The 27,568-nt window shown below is 38.7% G+C and overlaps 3 protein-coding genes across 3 annotated transcripts; all 3 read right to left on the reverse strand.

Moving 5' to 3' along the window:
* Positions 1-547: 547 nt before the first annotated feature.
* Positions 548-7,020, reverse strand: vegfd (vascular endothelial growth factor D). Its single transcript, XM_030772107.1, has 7 exons — positions 6,931-7,020; positions 4,310-4,529; positions 3,669-3,859; positions 3,128-3,255; positions 1,573-1,679; positions 839-995; positions 548-557 (listed from the first exon to the last, which is right to left on the reverse strand). The coding sequence occupies exons 1-7, from the start codon at positions 7,018-7,020 to the stop codon at positions 548-550; spliced, it is 903 nt and encodes a 300-aa protein (XP_030627967.1).
* Positions 7,021-8,106: 1,086 nt separating this feature from the next.
* Positions 8,107-18,351, reverse strand: pir (pirin). The gene is made up of 9 exons (XM_030771670.1): positions 18,097-18,351; positions 16,868-16,960; positions 13,542-13,622; positions 12,427-12,633; positions 11,027-11,111; positions 10,280-10,324; positions 8,699-8,781; positions 8,540-8,606; positions 8,107-8,449 (listed from the first exon to the last, which is right to left on the reverse strand). Exons 1-9 carry the CDS (start codon positions 18,187-18,189, stop codon positions 8,331-8,333), a joined length of 873 nt encoding a protein of 290 aa, XP_030627530.1. The 5' UTR covers positions 18,190-18,351; the 3' UTR covers positions 8,107-8,330.
* Positions 18,352-18,915: 564 nt separating this feature from the next.
* On the reverse strand, positions 18,916-24,102 carry LOC115810180 (uncharacterized). Its single transcript, XM_030772108.1, has 9 exons — positions 23,928-24,102; positions 23,278-23,450; positions 22,755-22,970; positions 21,796-22,111; positions 20,650-20,825; positions 20,137-20,376; positions 19,569-19,730; positions 19,287-19,376; positions 18,916-19,086 (listed from the first exon to the last, which is right to left on the reverse strand). The coding sequence occupies exons 1-9, from the start codon at positions 24,100-24,102 to the stop codon at positions 18,916-18,918; spliced, it is 1,719 nt and encodes a 572-aa protein (XP_030627968.1).
* Positions 24,103-27,568: the final 3,466 nt, after the last annotated feature.

The following is a 27,568-nucleotide window of genomic DNA, read 5'->3' on the forward strand; positions in this document are numbered from 1 at the left end:
AAAGAACTATAGGATTACTGTCATAAAGGTTTATGACATGTCAATATTTGGAGATGATGTGTGTAGGCTCATCTATAGGCTCTCTGCATATATCACTATCACTATATATGGTGTTGTTTATAAGCTTATATAATATGGCACAACATTTAATAACAACGTAGCATACTTTTGAAAGTACCACAGAGTACCATAAATACTGTAAGTGACATGCTTAAATGAGTTGATGTACAGTTGATGTCAAAAGTTAAAATCTTTCTATTTATATTAATTACCTATGTGTCACAAAAATATTACTCTTTAAAATGAACTATACATTTTATATTCAGTGCACAAAGGACCACAGGCATTAAATTTACATACTGTGAGTAAACAGGTCAAGCAACAGTAGCATTTGCTAAATGTAAAATGTTTGGTGTAAAAGGTTAAATAGAGCAGAGGTGTACATGAAATGAGTGATATAAATAAAGATAGAAATAAATTAGGAGGCTGGTCTCTGCTTCCATCAAAAGCAGATTGTCACTGTTTATATTCTGTGGTGCCCTCTGTTTTACTTGCAGCTGTGTGAACAGAAAGAGAATAAATATGTTATTTTCAGTATATGCCTAAGATAGTTGAAAGGCAGTTTAGTACTTCATACCTGTTAAAATGGATCCCATAAACTGCATTGTAACTTAAACGTTTAAATGCTGCATGAATGATCCATAGTCAAACGCTATTCTAGCGTAGAGAGAATAACATTGAAACTGTGTAGGGAATGGTTTTGGGAATACCAAGGGGTGCTGAGGCAGAATGACAAAAACTGTGAGGGGTGTGAAATATGTAAGCTGTAATGTCTAACCTGCAAGACACCTGGTCAAACTGTTGGCTTTTTGCAGTACAGACAGTTTGGTTTAAATAGCATTGTTTTTGCCATCTTTTCTCATCTTTGGAGATACATTCACATCGATCCACGTCAATTTCACAATCGGGGGTCATGGTGCTGGGATAAAATTGTGCTGCAGAACAGGAATAACAGGCTCAACAATAATTCCAAACATAAACACATATTGTGAATACTGTGACAAAATCTATCAGCATATTTTTGCTAAAATGCCCACCAGTGGCAGTAATGGGCTATCGAAAATACATTGTACATGACCAGTCTTAAGAATATATTAGTAAAGTGTTAAGTACTTCACAGTTATATTTGTTATTTTTTAACAGGGGGGATAACCCAATGGGCAACAGGGGAGAAGGCCCAGTGTTCACTGATACTACTCCATAGAGTACATGGGGAGATGACAGGCTAACAACGGGGATGCATTTTGGTCATTTTGCTAACAAGGGGGATGATATCCTCCCTCATCCCCCTACAAATCGCCTACTGGTACTTGAGGGTTTTCTTTCCTCTCCTGCATTCTCAATTTATCTATCATTTCCACGTTTCTGTCGCTCTTTTTTATGTACGTACAAATGCATAAACTCATAAATACTAGGTACTTTGGAATAGCAGTGCACATCCTATGCAAAAGGATTTGCCATTTAAGAGAAATGCTGTCTTCTGAGGGTTCTTGAACTGGCAGTAGTACTGACCTTGTTTGTTTGAGGGGTATGGAACACATTGATCTGCCATACAATCCCAGATCAGACCACTGTCGCAGCGTCTTCTGGAATCCTCTGACTGGTGGATAGGTGAACACCTACAGTGTAAACACAAACATCTCAGTCAAGCCATTAAATAATGACAAGAGAGAGAGAGAGAGACAGAAAGCTAAACAAGCTCATCTGGTCCAGGGTATCCCATGAAGACTAAAATGAATAAAGAGCAAACAGATAAGATGAGAAAGGCTGTAAGTCCACGTAGGCTGGATGGAAACACTTAGATTGGGTCTTTAAGTCTTAAAGATTTTAAGTAGTGATTCCCATACAGTATATACAGACTGAATGGGCAGCTTCTGATTGTTGCATCCCTCCTTTGTTGACATGCAGGAAGAAGTCTTCATTTTTTGTTTGATTGCCTTCAAGTATCAATAAACAATAATTAGAATGTGCAATCTGTTTTGGAGCCAACTCTTTTGTCAATAAGTAAGTAAGTAAGTAAGAAAGAAAGAAAGAAAGAAAGAAAGAAAGAACCTGTCATGTATTTTTCTACACAGCCCTTTTCATTTCATTGAGCACCCTGAATAGGGAACTATTCTATCCTGTTCATGCTGGTTTCACAGTTTTATATGTAAACCACAGGACTTTATTGTTTAATTAAGATGTCAGCTTTTACTTATTCTAGATAGAAATATTTCTTTCATATTTCATTTCACCCATGAAACTGTTTTGTGTGGAAACATGTGTTCATAAATTACTGTTATTGTTTGGTGTTTAAGAGTAGTATGGTAAAAAAAAAAGAAAGAAAAAAAAAAGAAAAAAAAAAGGGCAAGTGAGAACACAAGAATTTGACTCATTCACTCTGATTTAACAGAGCTGTTAGTCTGGCCATGCAATTTTTTGCAGCACTTAACTGGATGGTATAATTTAAAATGTCATTCTAATTCAAATGAGCAGAGAAACCGGTTTACAATAGAAAACGTAATTGTTGTGTTAGGATTTGATATTTATTCAATTTAAAATATTTGCATATTTTAATTACCTGTTGTGGAAATAGGATAAACATAATCAAGAGGGAAGGCAAATGACATCACTGAACAGAATAAATGACACTGATAGTCCCATCATAATCTAAATTGTAAATTTAAATAAATATATAAAATTAATTTATTCAAATAATTCGTGATTCAGTTTCTAAGAGCATTTTGAATTTGGATAATGGTGCTTCCGTATTCTCAAATTAGAACTGAGCACAGTATTTCAGATGAATATAACACACTGCAATTTCTGCTTACAAATAATGACTTATATGTTTTACGTATGTTCCATTATTTTGATGATCATACAGATGAACAATGTGGAATTTTGGGCAATCCAGTTTGATCTCCTATGACAGTCATTCACTGAAGAAAAGTACATATTGTCAAAGGGAGCTACATGGACATTTAGTGCAGAACAAATGCACTCCTCCTACTTTTGTTGAACATAAAAACCTATGAAGTCTATATTTGAAATGACTGGTACTGCCAGGTAGAAAATTGGTACTGACCCATGTTTCCTGTGGGGCCGAGCATGCCTGCGTGTTAATGCCGGCTCCATGCACTTACACTCCGTGTGATTGGCTACTTTTATCAGCACTGGCTCTGGTCCATACTTGAATGGGATCACACTTAAGAGCTGTGGGAATGACAAGCACTTGTTCAGTCAAACTAAAAGGTGATAAAATGAACAAAACTGAAGGTACTGCTCATAATTCAGTCAGAATGTACTAGAATGCATTTTTCAAAAATTATTATAAAATGGTAATACCATTTGATTTTCCATTTGATTTTCAATTTAAATTGTTTTCCAAACATTTTCAGACCGTTGTAAATTTGAATAATTGGATGGGTGAAGATGAAACCTTACTGTGTTCATAGCAGACATTTACAACAACATAATAAGCTGTTTTTGTAGAGTTAAGGCAATTTAGCCACAAGCTCTGTGCATTGTTTTAACAAGAGTGCATAGTTCTAATGGTGGATAAAGCAATTGACCATAGAACATGGAACATGACAGAAAATGATGGAATATGACAGACAATATCTTACAGTTTTATTGACGTAGGTTGTGCTTGTGTTTCTACAGGTTACTCCCTCTTTGTTGCAGCAGCCATTACATCTATACACAGACACGCAAGGAGGCTTGAAAAACATGGCTGTTGTGGTCCCCAGTTCTTTAGCTACATCTACACATGTCTCTCTGGGCATACACTGTGTCTTCTGCCACTCGTCGTCAATAGCTGTAGAGTAATGAATATGTAGGATCTTACATACAATAAAATTTGTAGTATAGCCATAATATATTATACAGTTGACTAAAAATCTAAACAAATTATCATACATTCAGCTGAACATCTAAAAAAATAAACAAAATTTAAATGAAGAGGAACCCTGACTAATGCTCTCTTTGGACAGAAGGTAAATAAAATTAAAAAAAAAAAAAAAAGAAATTTTTGTGAAATAATGTGAAAATCTAATTTTGGAGTTTAAACGTCTTTACATGCACTGATCTTATTAAAACTCTTTCTGTCCACCGATCAATGCTTACTGAAGTTCTGTGTGTTTGAGAGAGAGAGAGAGAGCGAGAGAAAGAGAGAGAGCTAGAGAAAGAGAGAGAGAGAGAGAGAGAGAGAGAGAGCGTTTGTATCTATGTGCCTGCATGCATGTTGAACTTGAGTGTTTATAGGTACCTTTCAGAATCTCAAGGCTATAGGAGGCAGCTGCAAATCGTGTTGCTCTGTGGGAGCCTGCAGAGGGTGAGCGGTGTTCTGGGTGAGAGGAGGGATCTAAAAGCTTCAGCTTTAGACGACATTTCCAGAGTTTCCAGTCAGGAAAATCTGTCAGCCGCAGCAACTCATCCAGACTGGAGGCTGACCTCACATCCCTCTCCCATTTCTCCTGGTTCACTTCCTGAGAAAACGAGGAGACCAAAGGAACAGCACAGAAACACTTAATGACATGAACATCATCTTTCAATCTCTTCTAAAAAACACACTTTCTCCACAAGAGGGCAGTGCAACCACACATAAATCTAAAAGTAAAACATTTCGCACATGAAATTTATAACATATATTAAGAGAAGAGAAGAAAAGAATATGAAATTTGGCAGAAATTTAAGCTAGGGATTAATCACCCCTTTCTAGTAACGTACAAGGGAATTCTTGTAGCGACATCCAGTCCAGCAATGAACCATCTTGAACAAGGCAAAAGCCATGTTGTAGTAACATGGCACTTGTGTGTATGGTCTGATATTGAAGCGGGAGAGTGAAGAATGCGACCTGAGTCCATTAGAAGCCACATGCATTGAGCGTCATCACTAAGCAGTAAATTATTAGCATACTTGTGATGACTTGCAGCTGTTTCCTGAAAAGCCCAGACATCAGAAAGTCACGATACACGACTCACTGGAAGTGAAGAAACCATGTTAGATGGTTGCAACACTCTTCCTGACTGTAATGACCGCTGGTGTGCCAGTAACTGTGACCGAGCCCAGATCAGTTTAAGAGCTGCGGCCGAACTTGAGTGAGTTATGGACTTGTAAGCTCGCATTGTCAAGTGGGACGGCCTCTGGCGTCGGCCCATTTGGAACAGCTGGGATTGAGGATGGACTGTGTAACACATGGACCACCTGTTCAAAACCTCTGACCAGACAAGTACATCAAATCTAATATGGGAAACCTGCCACTGACTGAACGGAGTATTTCCATTGTTCAACAGCTCAGTGATTTTACCATTTTTCACAGCTTCGTGACAGCTGCACATCGACCCTTAAAGAGCCACTGCAGCCTCACTCACACCCAAACAATGTAAACAGAATGTGGGAAGTTGATGTATACAACGGTGTAATTGGAACTTTTAGCGTGAATGCACAGCTTCCCCAGAACCCCAGGGTAAGTTTTGTTGTGCCATAGGCGCAGACACAAATCCAGAGAGCTCCTTATTATAACCTGGTAATCCACACCTCATTGTGTTTTGTCAAATTAAATCGATACCACATGCTTTAATTAAAATGTCATAATATTTAGCTCATCCACTGAAAAGTGTACACTGAAAAGTGTAAACAATCATGGCTAAGTCATGAATGTTTACCACATGAAAGCTGCGGTGAGAAAGGAGAAATCGGGACAGTGAGACTTCCAGTAATGCATTTTTGGGACGGGAAAGCCACAGGATGGATGGAGTTAAATGGCTGAGGCCACGGCAGAAAGTCTGTCATGCAATACGAAGCTCGTCAGCAGACTGAGCCTGTTTGGAGTGTTTCCCCATGTCTGTGTAGTGACATGAGCCCTCTGATCCATTCAGTATGTTAGGGTGGAGTTGCCTGCTTCCACTTAAGTCAAAGACAATACAACAACAAAAACATGCAGAGAGAGAAATGAGAGGGGAATGAAAAGAAAAGCAGATTTTTCAAAGTGCAGTTAAAGGGGTGTGGTGAAGGAGGTAATGGAAGCCACAAAATTGAGAGGAGGAAAGGAGAGAGCAAAGGACAGAGAGGGAGAGAAGGAGAAAACAGAGAAAAATGATGAGAGAACGTTAATGAGGATCATTAACATCTATTTATACCTAAGGTTTTCTCACTCCCACGTGTGTGTGTGTGTGTGCACGCACGCACGCGTGTGCGCACACACACACACAAACATTTCCTCTTTATGTTGGATATCGGTAATAAATAACCAGGTGTTACAGTTTGACATCATGTCTGTGCGTCAATGTGCACCTCTTACATGAAAAGAACACTAAGGAGCTCTGTGGTACAATGTTATATTAGCAGCATGCATCTGGAGTTCTCCTTGCACTCCCAAGGGCTTCCACATACCTTTAATATGGGTTTTTTGGTCCCCTTTATATAATATTAACATAAACCTCCAGTACCTTCCAACCCTTAATACTCTCCTGAATCCTAAACCAAAAGCTTTTCATTATTAAAATCATTAATTACATTTTTATAATCTCCTCAGACTACGAGATCAGACATGAACTCTGTTCCTCTGATATGACGTCTGGTAACTGGCTTTACTAGAACACACAAGTACACTCACAAAACATCATTTATTCACTCTAAGTGAATCATGGAGTCCAAAATTTACCTTGTTCTTAAAACGCCTACTCAAACAAAGAATGATGAGAATCTTGCTTGAGTCAGAAACTGTCAAGAGAGGAACTGATGTGTTATAAGTATTTAAGTAGCATAAAAATCCGTAGCACTAATTTTGGCTTTTGAACTAAAGAAAAAAAGGACAGAAAGAGAGACAGACGGAAAGTATTGTATATGCTGGAAGCTAACCAGATGAGAAAAGAAGGGAATCCTTACCCTATGAGAGCTGTGACTCTCTATCGCGAACATCAGCTTCACAAACCAGAGTACCAGCAGATGCAGCGTGATACTGATAAGTGCCCTCATCCTGTTCTTCTGTCTCTAGGGCACAGTCAGCAGTTCAGTCACACACTCAAAGCAATCCAAAAAACCTCAGGGAACCACGCCAAGTTATCCTAGACCACACACATCCACTTCCAGCCCTGCACGCCGGTGGGGGCAGGACCTGTCACAATCGGGGAGACACCTCAGCGACCAAATGGAGTTTCCTCCTTAAAATAAAAACATCAATTACCGTGTCTGGCATACGGCTTTTGAGCCTGGAGCGGGAGCAGTCTGGGCAGGCCTCTCTCTCTCTCCCTTTCCGTGTCTTTCTTTCCCTCTTTTTCTGGTGTGGTCACTTCTGACTGGAATAAAACTTGGCTCTGTTAGCTGTCATAGACTTCGTAACCTTGGCCCAGCCCTCCTTTGATCCCAGTGTATGGCACAATGTGTGTGTGTGTGTGCGTGTGCGTGCGTGTGTGTGTGTACGAGGCCTGGGTGTGAGACCTGCCGCAGGGCTAGTTCCCCTCCTCTCCAGCTGGGAGCGTCGTCTGGGAGGCGTGCATGTCTGTCCTGCACCGCTGCTCTCACAATGTCACTGGATCTTCAGCCTCCAGCTGCACAGCTCATATGAACTCACTAAGGACCATGTGGTTTTAAATGTGATCCAGACCTCTGCAACTGGCTAGAGGAGGAGGAGGAAGAGGAGTGGTGGGGGAGGAGGTGGAGGCTGGAAGAAGTTTGGCTCCAGCCCATAATCCACCCAAACGCAATGGCTGACTTGTATTGAGAAACGTCACTCTGACGATGACTGAAACGAGCTTGAAATATGAGTCGTATATGAGATTAGATTTTGCAGTGTAATGGTTTGTAAGTGCTGCTAGCCACTTCCAGGCTTTTACTGCAGCTTTAATTGCTCATTGTAAAACCTCCCAGTGAAGTTTATTTTGCTCATACCAAGTACTAGGCAGAAAGAGATACTTTGTAAATTGTCAGTTTAATGTCACTTTGATTACACCGTCTTGCTGGTGAAGAGTGATAAAAAAAGAAAACGAACTACTTAAATTTGCTTAATTATTCATATTAAATTTAAATCTAAGATAAATAAATGGCAGTTATATACAAAGACATCTGCTTACTGATGAAGAGTGAGACATTTGCTTGCTGATAAGGAGTGAAGAGAATAAATTACATTTAATTCTTTAATGACTTATAATTACTTATATTAAATCTAAATCTAAGATAAATTAAATGAAATAATACACATAGGAAGAAAAGAATTCAATGTAAAAACAGTTCAGTTTCTTAATATACATTCACAAAACACCAGTTTCATTTGAAAAACAGTAAACAGTTTAGACATAGCCACCAATTTTAGATTGCCAGACTTTTGCTCTCTCAAATCCATTGGTTCCTGTTCTGTAGTCTCTGATTGCTTCGTCGATTTCCTCGTGTGTGCTCATGACAAATGGACCTAAAGTGAAATCAAGACAAATTGCAAATTCTAAGCTTGGCAGTTACGTGTATATTCAAATACACAGATATCACGGAAGTAAAAACTTACCATGCTGTACCACAGGTTCTTTTATGGGCTCTCCAGCAATCAACACAAAGTGGGCCTCTTCACCACCCTAAAAACATGGGTCAAACTTGACGCATGTCAAAAACGAACAGCTAAAACAAGTTTGTGTCTGAGGTAAATGGATTCTTTTCCCCCTTTTACCTTGTTCTCCACTCTGATACAATCGCCATCTTCAAAAACCACTGTGTGGTGTGGTTCTATTTTTTTCTGATTGTCATCTGGCCCTTGAATGGAAAGAAAGCATATTTGTCACTTCTGAATACCGTATTTCTAAACAGTTATGTTTTACGAAAAACTTGTAGTAGTCGACAAAAACAATGCAATACATTTTTTTCTAGACATGATCATTGCCAATTCAGCATGCCTGAGGAGTAAAACATGCGTCCTTCTCTTTAATACTGACTCTGATGCTCTCCTTTGCGTGCTATTGCATTAGTGGATTCATGTATCAAATGCAATGGTTTTTATTGTGTTTTGGGTTATATGGTAATGTAGTGGTTACTTGAAACAATACCACTTTAATCTTGATGTGGATGTAATTTTCCATGTTCAAAGTCATCTGACAACAATCAAGCACAATATCCATTAAGAACACAGAGACATCATACGAAAGGCATTATTACACGGAGTAAAAAAGTTTACAGCAAACAAGCCTAGCTCTCTGGTAATGCTATTACACAAACAAATTTTTTTTCTTGGAATTGTGAATCTCTTCATGAACTTGTAATACCAGAAGCGTAAGTGATGAAATCCTGTGGTAATTTGCGGAAAGATAAGACTGGTTCTCATGCAAGACTTGACATGTAGGACATGTAACTATAGACAACACTTATGAGATGATGGTGCCCAGTGAACCTGTGACAGTAAAGAGTGGTGTGGCTGCTAACTGACAGATGGAGAGAATGGAAACACACAGGCTTTTTGTTTTTTGTCCAAGCAAAGCAGCCACTCCTTGCTGTGAATGAGGAACTTAAAATATCATTAACAGACAATCTAAATCATGTTCAACCACAAAAAAATCTGACAAATATCCAAATAACAAAAGAATCATTCTGTTTACTTTCAATTATTTTAGGTTTTTATTATTTGATAATCCTTTTCAAGTAAAACACTGATTTTAAACACACACATACACACACACACACACACACACACGTGTATATATATGTGTGTGTGTGTGTGTGTGTTTTACACACACACACACACACGCGCGCGCGCGCACACGTACATATACATATATACTTGTTTATTTTCCAGGCCCCATTCATTTCATTCACTGTATTGTATCCACCTGGAAATTTTCATCAGGTAATGACTGAATATAAATCCCTCTTAACCTGGGAATGATCAAATCATCTCCATTGAAAACATCAAACATTGCTTTTGTATTCACATTCCTGAGGCAGGAGTTGAGAGTTGCCATTGGCCTGAGATCACACAAAATTCTCGGCCTCTCTGTCCCACAGCCAAGAGGAGGAGGGGAAAATAATCAAATAAACACACCTGCTAATTCCTCTCAGAGGAAAAAAAAAAATAATGTAAGGTCTGGAGCCAGGAGAAATTAGGACCACGCAAAATGAATTTGGCTACAAACTACATATGAAAATGGGCTGTTTTTTGTCTAATTCTACTACATTTTCTTTGTGTTTATCAGTGTGCATTAAATAAAATGTATTTACGTGGAATATTTGGCATGAACATATAGTGACATATGGTTCTTACCAGCGTGCAGAAATCCTGAAAGAGTGTAAATGAACGCATTCCACCCTGAAAATAGAGAAGGCGGTAAAAAAAAAAGAGATACGCACTCCCAAAACATTCCTGACACCCCATGACAGATACATGACCTTCCTCATAAGTTCGCGTACTCTTACTTAAAAAGAGAGCTCTTTTGATCATTTCATGTTCCAAGAAGTTGCACAAAAGTCTTCCAAGGTCATTCGCTGACATTTTTCCACAGTGTGATGTAACTTCCCCAATCAATTATGCCAATTTTATGCTTCAGTTAAATGACATGCCTTATGATGGTAACTATGGTGAACCACAGTGACATGGCATAATTCCTGACTCCAAACTGAGGCTGTGTGTGACATTCACTGACATCAAACTAAGCATGAAGAGAGACTTACCGTTATTTCCTATTCATCATTCAGTAGGACAGCTGTCATGATTGGATATTATAAACAGTTTCAGACTTGAGGAAATGCTGATTTGTTGAGGGAGAATACAATACTGGGAGCTCCAATTTATAATATCAAGGACGACAAAATATTAATTTCTACAAAGTCAGTATAGAGTGGCCTCACCTAATGAGTTTTTGTGTTGACTGGATATCGAAAAACCAAGATTTAGTCTTCAGTCATTAGCTTAGGGGTATATCCTTTCATAAAATAGCAAAAATAGTCTTAATAAATATGAGCTAAAAGACCAATGTGAATTTAATAGAAAATGTTTGAATCCTCACTTTACCTTGTGGTACTGGCTGCATGTGCTTTGCACCTTGTTTGAGCTTGAAATCTAGGTAAACGGTAGGTGTTCTGGTATAGATCTTTGACTACAAAAAGAGAAGGAAAAACACACATATCGTCAAACAGTAATGTCAGTAGATACAATTTGCTAAACACCCCCCCCCCCCCCCCCCCGCAAATAACAGTATTTCTGTAAATAATATCAAGTTTATTTTGACTATGATTTTGTATTTGTAGTCCTTCAAAAGCCTTTTGAAGAAGACAGTCCCATCATTTGATGGGATACGTCTCAAAAATTATTCTTGCATTCATATATTCATGGTCAGTGACTGTTACGAGAACTGTTACGAGTGGATAATAAAAGACTGCTTTTTGTTAACTTTGATGAGCTGGCTGACCTACATTAAACCCTTTGCAGAACATTTACTCTACCCAATCCAAAAGTCGCATTTGCATTCTAAACATTAAAAACCACTTCCACCAAAATCTGTTTTCAATTTCCTGCCTTTGTCTGTTAGGAAAAGCAAGTGATGCCCTCTTAGCTGTAATTTGTGTGTCTGATTCAAACGTTAGATTGTAAATCAGATGTTATGGTTGGCTGTGGCATTTAAAAAGCATGCTTGAAACTGAAACATCAAACACTAATTACTGCGTGTTAAACACATCTCTGGCTCTTGGCAGCAAACTCTGACACAGTAAACCTGCAGCACCTCTTTGGCGTGACTTCCTGTCAGGAGCAGGATTATCAGATACAGAGAACAATGTGCTACAGAGTTTTGTGTAGAAGCAAGTTGGGAGCCTGTGTTGCAAGAATATAGCAATACTGTATCTTATCAACGACACAATACCTGAGAAAAGGATACCAGAGTTTAACCATTACTATACCATGTCAGGATCTTACTATGACTAAACTGGTAAGACAATTTATAATACACATCATAGTATATATACTATAATTAAACTTTGATAATGATTATATATGATACATAATATATGTTATTTCACTCCACTGGCCCTTGATAAATAACATTATATTAAACTAAAACACATTTTTTGAATTTGCAGTTTTTGAGTAAATTGATTTACTTTTCAATGAAAGACTGCTGATTACGTCCCAACCATTGAGGGATAATAATGTTGCTATCAAAGGTTCAGTAAGACATGACCTCACAGAGCATGCTCCACTATTATCTGATCCTCAGTTCCATTTTAAAGCACCAAGCACTTAGATAAAAACTGTACCTCAGCACCTTTGTCACCAGATTACACAGACAGTTGGAAGGATCACTGTTTGTTTTTTGGGATGTTTGCTGATGCATAACTGAGACCCTTTTATGTTTACTTGCTGTAGAAACATAACTGTACTGTAACTGTAGTAAACGTATATAAAGCTGCATACACCTTTACTCCGAAGGCTTCCCCTGAGATGACAGCCACAGTGACTCCATCTTTGCTGGGTTTAGGTATGTCTCGGCTCTTTAGCTCTTGGTATTGCGGTTCCACCATCTTATCTGCTCTCTTAAGGTTCACCCAGAGCTGCAGGCCATGAATAGGTTCCTCAGAGACTGGCATCTCGGCATGGACCACACCACGACCTGCTGTCATCCACTACCGGTGAAGCAAAGAAAAACAGCTATCATGACTTAGCCTTTTCATCAAGAGCTAATGGACTAAGAATCTGAAATGCAGCGATGCATATTACCGGATCATCCAGCTGGCCAAATTCCCAGTAAAGGCAAGGCTACATGGTCCAAGGTCTTTACAAAGTAACCAACAACAGTAAATAGTGATCTTAGCTTTAACAATGTTCAGATTTTAATGGGCTAAAGTCGCTTCGATGTAAAACAAAACACTCGAGTTTTATAGCCACAACTTAATGTGCTTGAGGGTCTCTTTTCAGTAGCTTAGTGGAAATTTCCACCGCTGCTCCCAAAGGTTGAGCACTTTTGGGGAAAATTCAGTGCAGTAGCTGGCATGAGAAATAGGAAGCAACATTAAGGCCTTGTCAGCAGCTTTTAATTCTCCTCTCCAGTGGGCTTTTGAGGTAGACAGGCTTTGCCTGAGTGTTGCTCTGCTGAGAGAGAACCCGCCAACCCCAGGTTAGCTATATACCAATCATGTGAGGACTATATACATACCTAAGCCCATTAAAATGGTTCTCTTCCTGACCCAGGACAAGAAAAAAAAAACAGCTTTATGACAGAAAAATATCAAAGGAAATACCCATGGGCATGATCTCTCATTAAATGAGAGAGAGTCTGTGTGTATCTGTAAGAGTGTATGTGCATAATGTCCTGTGTGGAGGTATGCGAGTGTGTCTTTATATGGTATGAGACAGTGTGGAAACAATTTTTAGAGACCATATATTATTTTGGCTAGATATTAAACTGTGATTATTTTGCCTATTGAAACTGTTGTATTTGAAGCATTACGATAGATTTGGGAAGACATTTGAATGCTTCACATGGTTTTTATAGCAAAGCCAAAGATTCTGAGATTTTGAGTGTTTGGTCTACCTGAAGATCCCCTGGCTCCAGTTTTCCACAATGCCCACAAAAGTCCTCATGAGCTGATACACCTTGTAACAGATAGGTTACCTGTTCAGAAAATGAACACATATGATGTAACCTTAACACTGACTGCATCCAGGTGGAAAAAAAAAAAACTTTTGTGTTGTTTTACTGAAGAAAAACAAATCGATGGTAAAATCATTTATGCATTAAGGAAGCGGGTAATAAAATGTATAGTAGTGGTAAAGGCATCAAACTGTTTATTTATTGAGGGGGGCAGATATATTGCTAGGATTTAAAGAGGAAAGGTGAAAATGTATTTCAAGGCTTGACTCTTTTTTTTAGAGAAGAAATAAAGCTTTTAGTAGTCATAAATTTCAATACATGCTAAGCCCAAGCATAAATGATGCTTCATGCAATACGTAATGATGAAATTTCTCTACTGGCCTGTAGTGTTTATATAATCATTTGTTAATACAGGCTGTCAATGAACATAAAGTAACACTCCAGTAACACTGTTTCATTAAGGTTCTCACATTCTCTGTGCAACACGTCATTTAAGAAGAACATCCAGTAACACTTAAAAAAAAGTATTACAACAAGAACATTTTTAATAAGTACACAGTAAATACAATAAAGAGTTACGTATTAAACCCATAGTTGAGTCCAAAAGTTAACTTATAATGAATGACTCAGAAAAAGAGGATTCCTTCATTCTGGCATACCAAGTGAAGCACACTAGAAATGTACGATTAGTGAATGTCCTTGAGAATTCTGTGACTTAGCTGCTTATTCTCTCTGATACCGAGATAGTGCTTGACAGGATGAGGGAGGCTTGAGGCTGAAGGTCAACATCTGTGTCTCTGAGGCTTCCTGCCCTCCCAGCTGGGAGCAGCCTGTGACCTCAGGGCACAGCTGTGATCCCCAAGCCATGTGACCACGAGCAAACACACCTGTGACACTGCTGCGTCATGGGAGTCTAGCACTAGTTGCATGCTCCAATTTGAATTAAAAAAGGAACCACAGATTAATGAGGTTTTTTTTTACTTCAAACTTGACATGGTGAAAGGAGAGCTTACCAACCAGAGGGTGAGCTTCAGGTTACAGGGTGAGTAATTCAAGAACGATTAGTCTTCAGATGGGAATTGAGAATTGTACAGTGAATTAAAACTGACCGCAGTTTTTAGCTGTTGATTCTTAGGTTACTGTGGTTATCATAGCCACGACTTACTAAACTGAGAAGAATTATGTTTACCTTTCAACAATGGAATTGGGGTAGGAAAACCACAGCTATGTGAAAAATAAACATAACCTTTTTTCCCCCACAATGAATAAATCCTGTGACTCCATATCAATGCATTTTGCAGATTTTGTTGTGCCATTAATTCTAAATTCAATGAACAAATATTCATGTGGGTTGGAAAAAAAAATAGCCCAAGCATTAAGATCTGACATATAAATGTCATCCAACTTGCTAATGCCATCATGTTTTGTACAACTGGGCCCTCTACTGCTAGATTAGGGAAACTGCAGTGGTCATGTCCCACTTAAAGATTAAAATGAGCACCCAGCTGCCTGTACACAACAGGTAAGTAATGTACAGGAGCAGAAAAGAATCAGAGAAACGTCAAACAATATGAGAAGATTTCTTAACTGTAAGTTGTTAAGCTACCCTTTGCCTCTAGCTTAAGGGTAACTTCAGCTCTTCTTGGATAACTGTCATATAATTTTTAAATATTCTAATATTTCTTAGAATATTGATACTGGACCATTTTTCAAGACAGAAAGCCTCAGGTTTTTGGAAGATGCAGGAGGTGCATGCTGGGCACTATGTCCCAGAACTACTTGTTCCATAACATATCCACTGTCATGTTTAACTGCTGTGAACAAGCAGTGTAGAATGAAGGATTCCTTTGGCTTTCTCCAAACATAAATCCCAGATGTGGGGAAAACAACAAAAGACATGTATAAGTCCATACTTTTTTCAACTGGTCTGAAGTTCAGTTACCTCATTTATTTTAGCTACATAAAATCACTAAATCAGAGTATGAGTTTTTTTCCCACCTAGGTTACATTGACAGAATTTGATTTGAGTGTGAAAACATATCAAAATCAAAATTTAACATTTGCAGCTTTTGGAAATGAGGTCTCAGGATTTATTGTCAGAGTTCTTTTCTTTCTGTGTTTCCATTATGGTCCTCTTGATCTTGTGAAAGGCTTAAACTCAAAGTCAAAACTTGAGAGTTTAAACCTTTGATATTGAGCAGGCACAAACAATTGTAAGTAGTTTTCTGATCAGACAGCAGTTGCCTAGATTTGTGGAAATACACTTGCGCTTTTACTGTCTTTTGAGATTTTTGCGGGCAGCCTAGACTGTCAAGTGATGTCAAGTGCGTAATATCCTTTTATTTCGGAGGCGCGATCTTACATAAGGGCCAGCAGTGTGCACATTGATGCTGTAGGTGTAGTTATAAAGAATTAATGTACCCGTGAGTGAAATGTCTAGATGGATCATAGAAGATAGCAGAAAGGTGTGCGGTATACTGTCAGTCATGTGGTAAACACATCATTAAGCTTGCAATTACATGCATAATTTAGCCAAAGTAGACAACTAAATAGAATACTAACAGTGACTATGTGGTTTTAAGTCAACCTGCCAATCACCATCAAATCTGTAAAAAAAAAAAAAAAAAGACAACAAAGAATGTGAGAAGAGACTGACCTCTCTGGTAATGCTTTATTTTACAGTCAGCTAATTACCAGGTATTAACTAGGAAATGTGATAGCAGTAAAATACAGTTATTAGGATAGGAAGTACTAAATAATTTCCTGGTAAGTACATAGAAACCTACTTGGAAACTAGTTGGCAACAACCCTAATCCTAACCCTAACCCAAACCATCCAGTTTCCTAATAGGTTTCCATTTCTAATAGGTACATTCCAAATAACTATATTTTGTTGCCATCTATTTTCTTGTAGGTTACCAGGAATTTATTTAGTACTTCCTATCCATTTTTTTGGCACTTTCCTTATAACTGTATTTTATCACCATCTCAATTCCTAGTTGATACCTGGTAATTAGTGGACTGTAAAATAAAGTGTTACCACGTTTTTTTTTCAGAATTGGTGCTTGGAAAAAGGAAACTCTTTTGGTCACATTTGGCACTTTTTGTCACTTTCAGGCTAACACTCACCTTTGCTCTGAATCACTGCCTGTCAGTTCTTGTCTTGTTTTTGCACCTTACTTTCATTGGGATTCTTTCCTTTTTTGTACAGAATAATGGGTAATGAGACATTAACATCATTTTGTAAATAACACTTTGAATACTCACAGTTTCAAATCCTCTGTGTGGGTGGTCAGGGAAACCAGCAGGCTTGCCCACACGAAACTCGTCCAGCATAAGAAAAGGGTCTAAATTCTTCAGCTGTCAGTAAGTGAATAAAATTATGACAGGATAAACATGGTCAATGAAGGCTTATTTACTTTGTCAGAATGAACAGTAAGTAGTTGCAACAACTACTACAAAAAAAGACTAGCTACCCTCATACCTTCTCAGAACAGATTTAATGGTAGGCCTACTATACAGTGATTTACAATATAAAGAGACAATTAAACACTTAACCCTCAGTGGCTTGTAAAACATTGAGCCATTTGTTCAACAATAGGTTGAAAATTATATTTACAAATGTATCAAACTTTTCATTACTACAGTCTAACAGAATAGCTAAATCTCTGTTGTTTAACTTCACCAAATTAAAGACTGACGTACTTCTTTCAACACTCCATCATCAAAGCTTTTTCAATGGTTCATCTATAATTCCGCTATGTGACATTGCTAACCATGCAAAATTTAAGAGGCTCCCACTTAAAATGCTGAGATATTTCAGTGCTTAAAAAAAGCCTCTGTATGTACTGACGACAACAGTCATCGATGTTTTGACTGTAAAGCCATTGTCCCTCGTTGAGGTAATGTAAATATTCCTGGTTGTTGATGCTGGAAGGACTGGAGGCCTATCTATTTTCATTTTTTTAATTGGTGCTAGTAATTACTGAGGCGAGTACTTTTACGCTAAAAGACTAGAGTGTGACGCCATCGCCATGCGCTTCACTGTCAAGGCCTGTAGTTGTCTCTACAGTTATCGGCTACCTTATTAGAGACACCTGCTTTGTAAGTATGACTAGTACGTGCACAGTTAGGGACTATGAGATAGAATATGACTATTTGTTATCATGCAAAATTTGCCTTAGCTATCGTCTAGTTCTTCATCAGTGTTCAATTTCTGACCAGAAGATTACTGTTGGACGGTGAGCGTATGCTTAACAGGCAGAATCGGACATTGAAGGCAGAGGAGTTGCTTTCAGTTTAGTTGGAGAGTGCGCTAGTTAAGAGCTAGTTAAGTTAAGAGCTATGCCGAAGATGACTTTGTAGTCTGTGATAATATAAGGGAAGTAACCTGTGTATATTTAAATGCCCCCTTTTGATGTTTATTATTTAATAAGTGGTTTTAGTGTTAACAAGAAAACTTCCGTATGATGCTTAAATTGGTTGAAGATACTTACTTCTTGTCTTCCGATGCTCCTGCGTACTCGCGCCCCAACGCCCTCCGACTGCTCCACACTCAAAACAATGTTCCTAATGCTTCGTATTTTCATTTTAAGTGTCACAGCAGAAGCATGTGTATTGCTGACAACCCAATTGTGCTACGTTGACTCACGTTATAGGTCTCACAACAAGTTTAAAATTAGGGTATAAAGTGATTTGGTCGGTGAAATTTCACGCCTCGCGAATAGCTAACCGTAATGCACAGGTAATACAGGATGTCTGCAGCCGTTTGTTGTCAGTAAATGCTGCGCAGTTATGTTGCTAAGTTTGGAGTGCAGGCGGCAAGTCACAATGACTCAGGAATATTCAGCACTGGCATTGTTGACTGTCTCTGCTCTGACAAAGCATCCTTATCCATGGCATATCTCTATCGTTTCATTATTTGAGATGCAAAATTACGAACACTTATGAATCATGTGCAGACTTGAAAAGCTCGAAAAAAACCCCCCGAAAAACAATGCCCAAACGGATTTATTAAGAGACACAACCAATTACATTTATCAGTGTTTCGGTATTGCTTGTTTGGTTCTATGAAAGAGTCCCGTCAATTTTGCATATTAATCCTTTTAAAAATTAAAAAAAAAAAAAAAATCAAAATGGTTTAACGCCAGTGTTATACTTATACAAAGTCACAAATCAATCATTTTGAATGTATACTGATGTTCTGTGATACACTCTCTTAATGTGATCTCAGATATATCTGTGCGCAACATGTTAGTTGGGCCGGGTTACAGATACGTCATGTGGACTGAGGGTTTTCTGGAGTCATCTTTGTGTCATAACCACATAAGACCGTGCATCTGTGAAATGTACTCCTCTGTCCGGGACTTCTCCGCTTTTCCTAGCTGTGTTATCTTGTTGCTGCTGCTGTGTTGGCTAATAATATCTTTAGCAATTCTCCAGCTCGCTGCTTGTCCTCCAGCAAGGTTTACTGCATGAGGGCCGACCTGTAAACGTCATAATATGACTTAACTTTGACCCAAGTACTTTAGCATGCTAGTCTGCACTGAATGATACATAACGTGATCATTCCATAAAGCCTTGAAAGATTTAAGTATCTCTCGGGGTAGAAACAAACAAACAAAAAAACCAAAGTTGAAACATCAGTAACTATGACAGGGCTGCACTCCTGATTATGACTGATTACCTGGAGTGCTGCATATTGTCCCATCAGGTAAAGGGGACATCCTGGAGCCCATTGTAATGTCTCGGATATGCATGGCCAACCTTCTATGACCTTTAAAGAATAACAAAGATATCACCCATCAGAATGGATCTGACTACATACTTATAAGAACAAACACTGATACAAAATGCTTATATTTCAGGCAGTATCTCCATATATCTACACCTATAAACCTGTTTATTTTTTTAATTCTCATCATACCCATGGCACAGCTCTTCAAAGTTATACAGCACACCAGCTCACCTGAACAGGGAATTCCTTGATGACATCAGAGAGCATGGGGTCTTGGTTCACGTCCAGTTTGCAGCCTGTTGCCAGCCAGATTCTTTCCCCTGCCCACTGTTGACCACAACTCAGTGATAGTTGCCATCTCTGATTTTGGTAGCACCATTTAGCCTCTGTGACCTTAATGTGGAAATGATGCACATGGGTTATCAGGTTATATCATTCACTATCTTGAAAAACATTTGTCTGTTCAAGTTTGACAGCAGCACAAGAAAAAAAATGAAAGTTGAAGTGCAGAATACTGAATTAATTTGAAATGTCAACAAGGACCACAGTTACTTATTCAAATATTTCTTAAGAATTAAAAAAAAAACAAAAATAAAAAAACAACCTAATGCATTTTGTTAAGTTCAAACTCACTTGTGTTCAGTCATGCTTGATATTTTACAAGTCTTATAAATCAGTTGATCTGAAGTGGAGACTATTTAAGGCTTTCCTGAATGTAAGTAAAAGGTTTGCTGCAACCACTGTTGGCTTTGTATGAGTGTAACACATTATAGGCTTGATGTGAGTGACTGGGACACACCTGACAGTAGGCTCTAATATGCAGCTGGCCACTCAGAATGAAAGGCTGGAGTTGAGCGTAGGCCTCAGGTGTGACTGCTCCTCCCTTCCTGGCCTGTTTGATCATGGCCAACCTCTTGCGAGGGCTTCTCTCGTTGTAGAACTGCCGGAGGTAGGCAAGGCCATCCATCTTGATCCCATGCTCAACATGAGAATATCGTCCAATCAGACTCTCCACATCCCCAACATCAAACTGCTTCAGCTAAGAGAACAGTTTGGCAAGAAACTTTGACTGCATGTGGTGTGACTGTCACATAACTTCCATTTATTGTTAATCCACTTTTATTGCCATATAAGTAAATCTTAATGGAATTCTTGTTGATTTTTTAGCTGGAACTTTGGAAGCATGAACGTGAACACTCCTTTTTCATCTGAATTATGATTATTCACTCACGTTTGATTAGGAACTGTTTTCTGAAAAGTATTTTTCTTTCTGTTTCACTCTAGGCAATAATAAATTCTGAACCATGTGCACCTGTAAGTGTTTGCGTAGAACCCAGGTCACATGGCTTGCTCCTTGCTGGAGGGCAGTTGAGATGATATGGGCACTGGTCAGGCCTCCACCAATCACCATCACTCTCTGGCCTGCCTGACACACTAATGGGGGACCTGCATACACACATGGATTCAGCAACAAAGCTAAGTCAGAGACTGAACATCCTCAGGTACATTAAAATATACTTCTTTTCATGTGTGAATGAGAGACATTTTTTTACGTGTTTATTACTCAAACTGAATTCCTCTGTCTCCTGCTCTTACTCTTCAACTTGAAGGTTATCAGTAAATTTTAAAGGAATGGATTTTGAAGCACTTAATGAGGGGTGCCGCTTAAGCACTGAAGTATTTCTACATTACATTACATTTACATTACATTTATTTGGCTGACGCTTTTATCCAAAGGGACTTACAAGTGGGAAACAATTAAAGCTCCAGGTTAGTGAAAGACCTGAGAGTAGGTGCTAAGTGTGATTAATAAGTAATAAGTGCGAGTTTCATTCAAGATAGAGGGAGGAGAGTAGGTATAGAAGAGCACCTTAGGTGTGAGTAAGGCGTGTTAGGGGGTTAGAGGTCTTAGTTGTTAGGAGAGCTGGTGCTCTCGGAACAGGTGGGTCTTCAAGAGGTTCTTGAAGATAGAGAGGAATGTCCCTGCTCAGATGGTAGTGTGTAGCTTGTTCCACCATCGGGGAACTACAAACGAGAACAGTCTGGACTGAGATTGCCTTGTATGTAGGGATGGCAATGCCAGACGATGTTCCTTGGAGGAACGCAGTGGATGAGAAGGAGCATAAGCCTGTGTTAGTGACTTTGGAAGCGAGCGTCAGTGACTTGAATTTGTTTCGGGTGGCTATGGGTAGCCAGAGGAGGTTGATAAGTAGTGGTGTGACATGTGCCCTCTTGCATTGATTGAAAACCAGACGTGCCGCCACATTCTGGACCATCTGTTTGGGTCTCACTGTGCATGCTGGGAGACCCGCTAGACGAGCATTGCAGTAGTCGAGCGGAGAAATAACCATGACTTGTACCAGGAGTTGGGTGGCATACTGAGTCATTAGCATACTGAGTCACTCAGTAATTACTAGAATTAAGTGTCACTGTTTTCATCTTTGATGGTCTGACCCACCTGTCCTCTGAGTGCTGATTCCCACTGGCTTTTCCATCACTTCCTGTTCTTGTAAGAGAGGGAGGTAGTGCATGAGTTGTACAGTGTGTTGCAGACTCTCCTCTGGGTAGCTTTCCGTAATGACTGATACCCAATCTGGAATATTAGCCATTTGGGCCCGTGTCGGACCCGTTGCCATAACAACTCTTTTGGCTTCAATCACATCGCCATTTTGTAGAGCTACTCTGAAGAACAGCACCTCTTTGTTTGACACAACAGGAATGATCTTCTCCACTGTTCCTTTGACCAGGACACTGTCTAGGTCATACTTGCGCACCTGTTTGTGATAGTGCTAGTTCAACATTGTGCAGTAATGGACAATATTACTGTTATTTTTTAATGCACTCCCATTATGTAGAAAATCATGAGATTTATTTTATGTAACATGTAGTAAGTTATAAAATGATATAAACAACAACAACAACATTCCCTCTCAGAAATTTGAACAAATCTTGGCACGCATCATTAGTATTGTTTAAATACACAATTTATGCAGGCATTAGTTTGACAAATATACACACTTTCACAAATTTAAATCAAACGGGCCCTTATACAGATTTGTTAGCACTGTGCATTGCTGATGAGCAAACCAATAATGGAGCATTGGCACTAAAGCGGCATTCATGTGTAAATATGGCTAATTTTAGAATGGCAAATATGAGGTTTACAGACCACGGCCACCAATGACACTCAGTTTACAATAAACTAAACACAAGTTAAGATGACCAAAGGAAAAAGCTGTTATCCCTTAAAATGCCTCTTGTTTTATGTTATTTTCTGCAGCATTTGTCACATGATTTACTGCTAATCCTGCTGTCAAGCCTTGTGCAGCCACAGTCCAGATATAAGAGCACAAGTTGGATTAGTGTTGTTCTGCAGAGCAGGTCACTCCTTGTTAACACAAGACATGCGGTATCAACCTGCTCCCTGAAGAAGTCAATACTAAGTCTGGTGCTTGGCAGGCTAAAGTAGAGGTTCTTTTGCAAGCCGACACTGGAACTCAGCAGTTTCTTGTCCTTTTTACCCAGCCGGTTATCATTGAAAAAAGCGTTTTCATCCTGGATGTAAATGTGCTCTGGGAGACTGTGTAACTCTGCCATGCGATTTTGCCCCGTGACAAACTCCTGCAGCGCCCCCTGGAATGGCACACAGATGCACACTTCACTTACTAAAAGGCACACTTAGGCCTTTTAGTAAGTGAATATCAGACCAGTGCTTATTCGTAATTATTGGTAATCCTGTTTGTTTTGAAGTGCAAAAAAATACTACTTCATAGCTGGGAATGACATGTTCAGCATTACTTCACGGCTGTGTTGTGTGTTTTAGTGTTTTAGTCTTCTGTCTTCTAGTCTTATGTATTTATGTATTATATATGCGTAAGCTGATGGCTGTATAGATAGGTTTGATATCTCGTGATGCCAGCGGATGTCAATTTTAGGTTACCTTATTAAGTGGGTCAGTGTGCACCAGCATGTGAGAGCGGAGGTGGGGGATATTTAGGGCAGTAAACTGGCTCTCCCACAGAGAGGCCCATTCCCCATATGAGTCCACCACCTGAAAGTGCAGAGCATCGCACAGCAGTTGCTTTTGATCTTCATGGTCCTCTAGCGCTGGCTCTGTAGACAAATGACGTAAAGGGACTTTTTACATTTGTGGAACGTACCAGTTGCCCTATTTAAAAGAACACACAGAGGAAACAAGGACACGTGCTCATTGTTTTTTTCATACTTGTACTGAGCCTGATGTGCACATTGATGAACAGGTGCAGCAAATACAGGTAACTGTCAAAATAATGGAAACACTGACATAACTTGTTTTCTTTGGGAGTGGAGCTCTAAACATGATGAGATGTTACTGCTTAATGAACTTAAAAACCTCATACCAGGCTGGGAGCACCTACTTTAAATATACTTTATATATTTCACCTATTGAAGTGTTCAATTAGTTTGACAATGACCTCTATCTTCTTTGAATCGAATCTGTTCGCGGTTTATATGTATGACATTTACAGGAAAATGTATGAGGTTTAACAAGGAAAGACTGTATTGCAGATTTAAAATGATTGACAGTGCTCTGGCCCATTGAGAACACACTGTTATGTGATTTCCTTTTGTTTTTGTTGCGGCCTGTCTTTGACTTGCTGGTGCTTAGCTGGATGCCCTGGAGGATGTCTGTGCTGGAGGATGTGACAGGCTGGTTAGGACAGGACAACAGAGTGGCCAGAGTGAGAGCATGGGGGCCACCACCTACTATCAGCACATCCAACATCTCCACATACACAAACAAAAAGACAGTGATTTTACCGAAGCATATAGATGGTCATTTTCTCAAACTTGATACATTTTTTGTTCTATTACGACACTGAGCCTCATCTATTTGGTGTTGCTTATGCTTTGCTATGAAAATGATTCAAAAGAATTTTTTCAGACACATGTAGCCACATAAGTTACCTTTTATGTCATTCATAAACAAGTTCACATCTATTGATTATCAGGATATGGGAAAGTGCTTTTTCCTTTCATAAAAAAAAACAGACCATTGTATTTAGATGGTCATATTTGCCCCCTACTTCATTTTAGTTGTTGAATTACACTTGGAGATATCCAAGTATATATGTTTAAGTAGTAAGTATATTTGTTAAAATATTATTTTTTCAATCATAGGTGTTTCAACAGTTAGTATACTGTGGCATATAGGCAGTTTGGAAACAGTGTGGTCTCTTGTTAGGTTTCTTTGCTGCACTTCGTTTAACTTAGTCCATGCTAGACACCTAATACAGTGTGTAGCACCATGACTTGGTCTTGTATTTTACATAAAACTGTGAGAGGAAACTTACATTTGCATACTAAACTTGTTCATGCCAAATATCAGTTCATGCCCACTGAAACATAAAAGTTAAAAAGCGCTCTCTACCTGGTTCGCAGACGACAGAAACAACCGAAGGACCAAGCAATGTAGTGCGTGAAATGAGTTTTGAAACTCCTCTGAAACCCTATCTGTTAGGAATCTGTAGATACAGTGGGTTCCTATTGGCTGCGTAGAGACAGTGAGTACTCTGAAAATAACTGTGTCATGGAGCAGAGTGGTGTAAATTTAGCTTCACTCTCACAACGCACCAACGTTATCACATCAGACCAGCAGACTACGCACAGTCGGTCACTGCATCCCAGTGCTTCTAAATCCACTGTACTTGCCAAAGGAAAGCATTTTTTTATCCAAGTGAGCAAACAAACAGACCAGAAATAAGGGATATTTGATTTATACCCCTTAATGTACTACATTGTTAGTTCTGAAAAAGATTTGATTTGATCTGAGGTTTTGAAGGTCTTCACGAATGTCACCAGAATAGCTTCTTTGCTACAGTTAGATACAGTTAGTGGTTTGTGTACACTTTTACTAGTGCCATGTCCAAAACAGTAATTTAGGTATACAGTTAGCCTTTTCTGAATCTGGAGCCCTTTTGCAATTAGGTATACTCTGAAAATGAGAGTTAGTTTAAAGCCTACAGGAAATGTTTTCTCCTTACAGTTAGTTGTTTAAAGGAATTCTGAATGTGGAGTTAAATAGACGGTATAATATAGTAGTGAATTTTGTATAGTAATAAAAAGTTTGGTTTGTGGTTTGTGTTACATTTATAGAATTGTGGTCTGTACCCATTTATATTTAAAATTCTCTAGAAGAAAAATAGGGGAAAACAGAATGGGGAAGTTTTTCTCTTTCATGTTTTATCTGCCAGAATGAGCATTTTAGAATATATCAGCCCTGATCAATGTTTTATCGATCTGTTTATAATTAGCTTTGTGAGTCATGGCTCTGCTTTAGCACTTGTTTTTAATCTGTATTCCAGCTGCATAAGTGAGTGCTCTGGCATCAAGAAAAGAATGCTTCTGAGGATGTCTCAGAAGAAAATCAAGATCGTGCTATGAAACTAAAAAGTGTTGATTGGCGGTTTCTGTACTCCAGACAAGCCGCGGAGTTTCTGAGGATGCGCTGCAGGTAGGTCAGGAAAGTCCTATGCTACGCTACCATCATAACTTTTCCATTAGTATGACGCTCTTTGAGTGTGAGAATTGCAGGCTATTTAAAGTAAGATCAGAATGGTTAGCAGGTCAGGAAAGTATCACACTACCATCATAACGTACGTGTGTGTGTGTGTGTGTGTGTGTATACTGCCATCATAACTTTTCCATCAGTATGTTCCTCTTTCAGTGACAACTCCAGAATATTTAAGATAAGATCAGAAAGGTTAGTTCTGGTTTCAAGGTAGACCACAGTTATGCTCTGGCAGTTTTCTCCTTTTGAATGAATGCTGATTATTTTTTCAGTGACTAGTACTGCTGAGGACAGAAATGTCTTTGATCTATTCCATATGCTGAGGTAAATTTGAACACATACCCCAAGGATGTTCAACCGAGTTGCCATTGATACAACAGTTAATGAATTAACAAATTGTGTTGAAAATTAGTCATGTCTAGCATAGTCTTGTGGCTTACTGCACTGCCCTGATAATAGTTATCGTGGGGGTGGTTGTAATAATGGTGATTTTGGTAATAAATGTTAAAAGCACTCGTCCATGACATTTTACTCTATGGTGAATCACTTACACTCTGGGTATCACTAAAAGAGAAGACATCTCTAAATCAGAACACATATCTTAATGTGTCCTTGGGTCATAACTAGAAAAGAGAGGGAAAAACTCTCTTTGTCCAAGAGAAATTAGGACAAGATTATAGTAACAGTGGTGAAAGTTGTCTTGTCTGATATTTCTGTTCTATGAAACATGCACTGTATATTCACCATATTCTACTTTTCTTCATATTATATGGTTTCTTTGATTCACAACTGGGTTATTCATTCAAAAATGTTTTGTTTGTTGTTTTTTTTTCCCTGTTATCTCAAGCTATCAAGTGTAACATTTGCTGTTATGTCTTTTTTAAGCCTTTTAATACCCTGATACCACATACCTGTTTGTCAGTGGGTTTCAGAATCTTTTATTTTCACACCTGTTCCCTTTCCATCCGTCATTTCTGCAGAAGCGATACCAGACTTTCCACCCCTTACTTCCTGTCCTTTTCTTTTTATCGTAATTTACCACAGTCATAGAAATTCCAAATCCACTGCAGAGAGCTGTGGTCAGCTAGAGATCTTATGTAAACATTTTGTAATATCATCAAGATTTTCAATTTCTTTTATGTATTATACAGTGCAATGAAGTGTAAGCTGTGCACCACATCTCTTCAAAAAGACACACATAATGTATTAAGATGTTTTAATATTTTGGGTTTTGTCTTTGCTTGTATTGTCCTAACTTTGTCACACTGGGGTTGCATCTGAATGAACTGTATTAAATCTGAATATTTTAAATCTGCTGTATGCCTTATGTGTGATTCTCTGGTGCTTATTCTTATTTGATCTGCTCTAGCTGGTAACTTAGGGAGACGTCAAGTGAAGGTACATCAGCTCCTAAGAGAGAGGGTGACCAATCCCTCATCCATAAACTCCTAGTTTTTGTTTATGTCATCCTAACTTAGTTGTCAGACTGGCTAGCTCCTCCTCAATACATTGCAATATATTACAACACAATACAATACATTACAATGCAATACATTTTGACAACAGCACCCATTACTGTTCACCCATGACAAAAAAGAAAGAGAGGGTAATACTGACGAATACATGATGTGACTTACAACTTAAAATTAGCCTATCAACATTACTAATAATTCTAAATGAG

Source organism: Chanos chanos, chromosome 4 (assembly GCF_902362185.1).
Source record: "Chanos chanos chromosome 4, fChaCha1.1, whole genome shotgun sequence".
In the NCBI taxonomy this organism is placed as follows: Eukaryota; Metazoa; Chordata; class Actinopteri; order Gonorynchiformes; family Chanidae; genus Chanos; species Chanos chanos.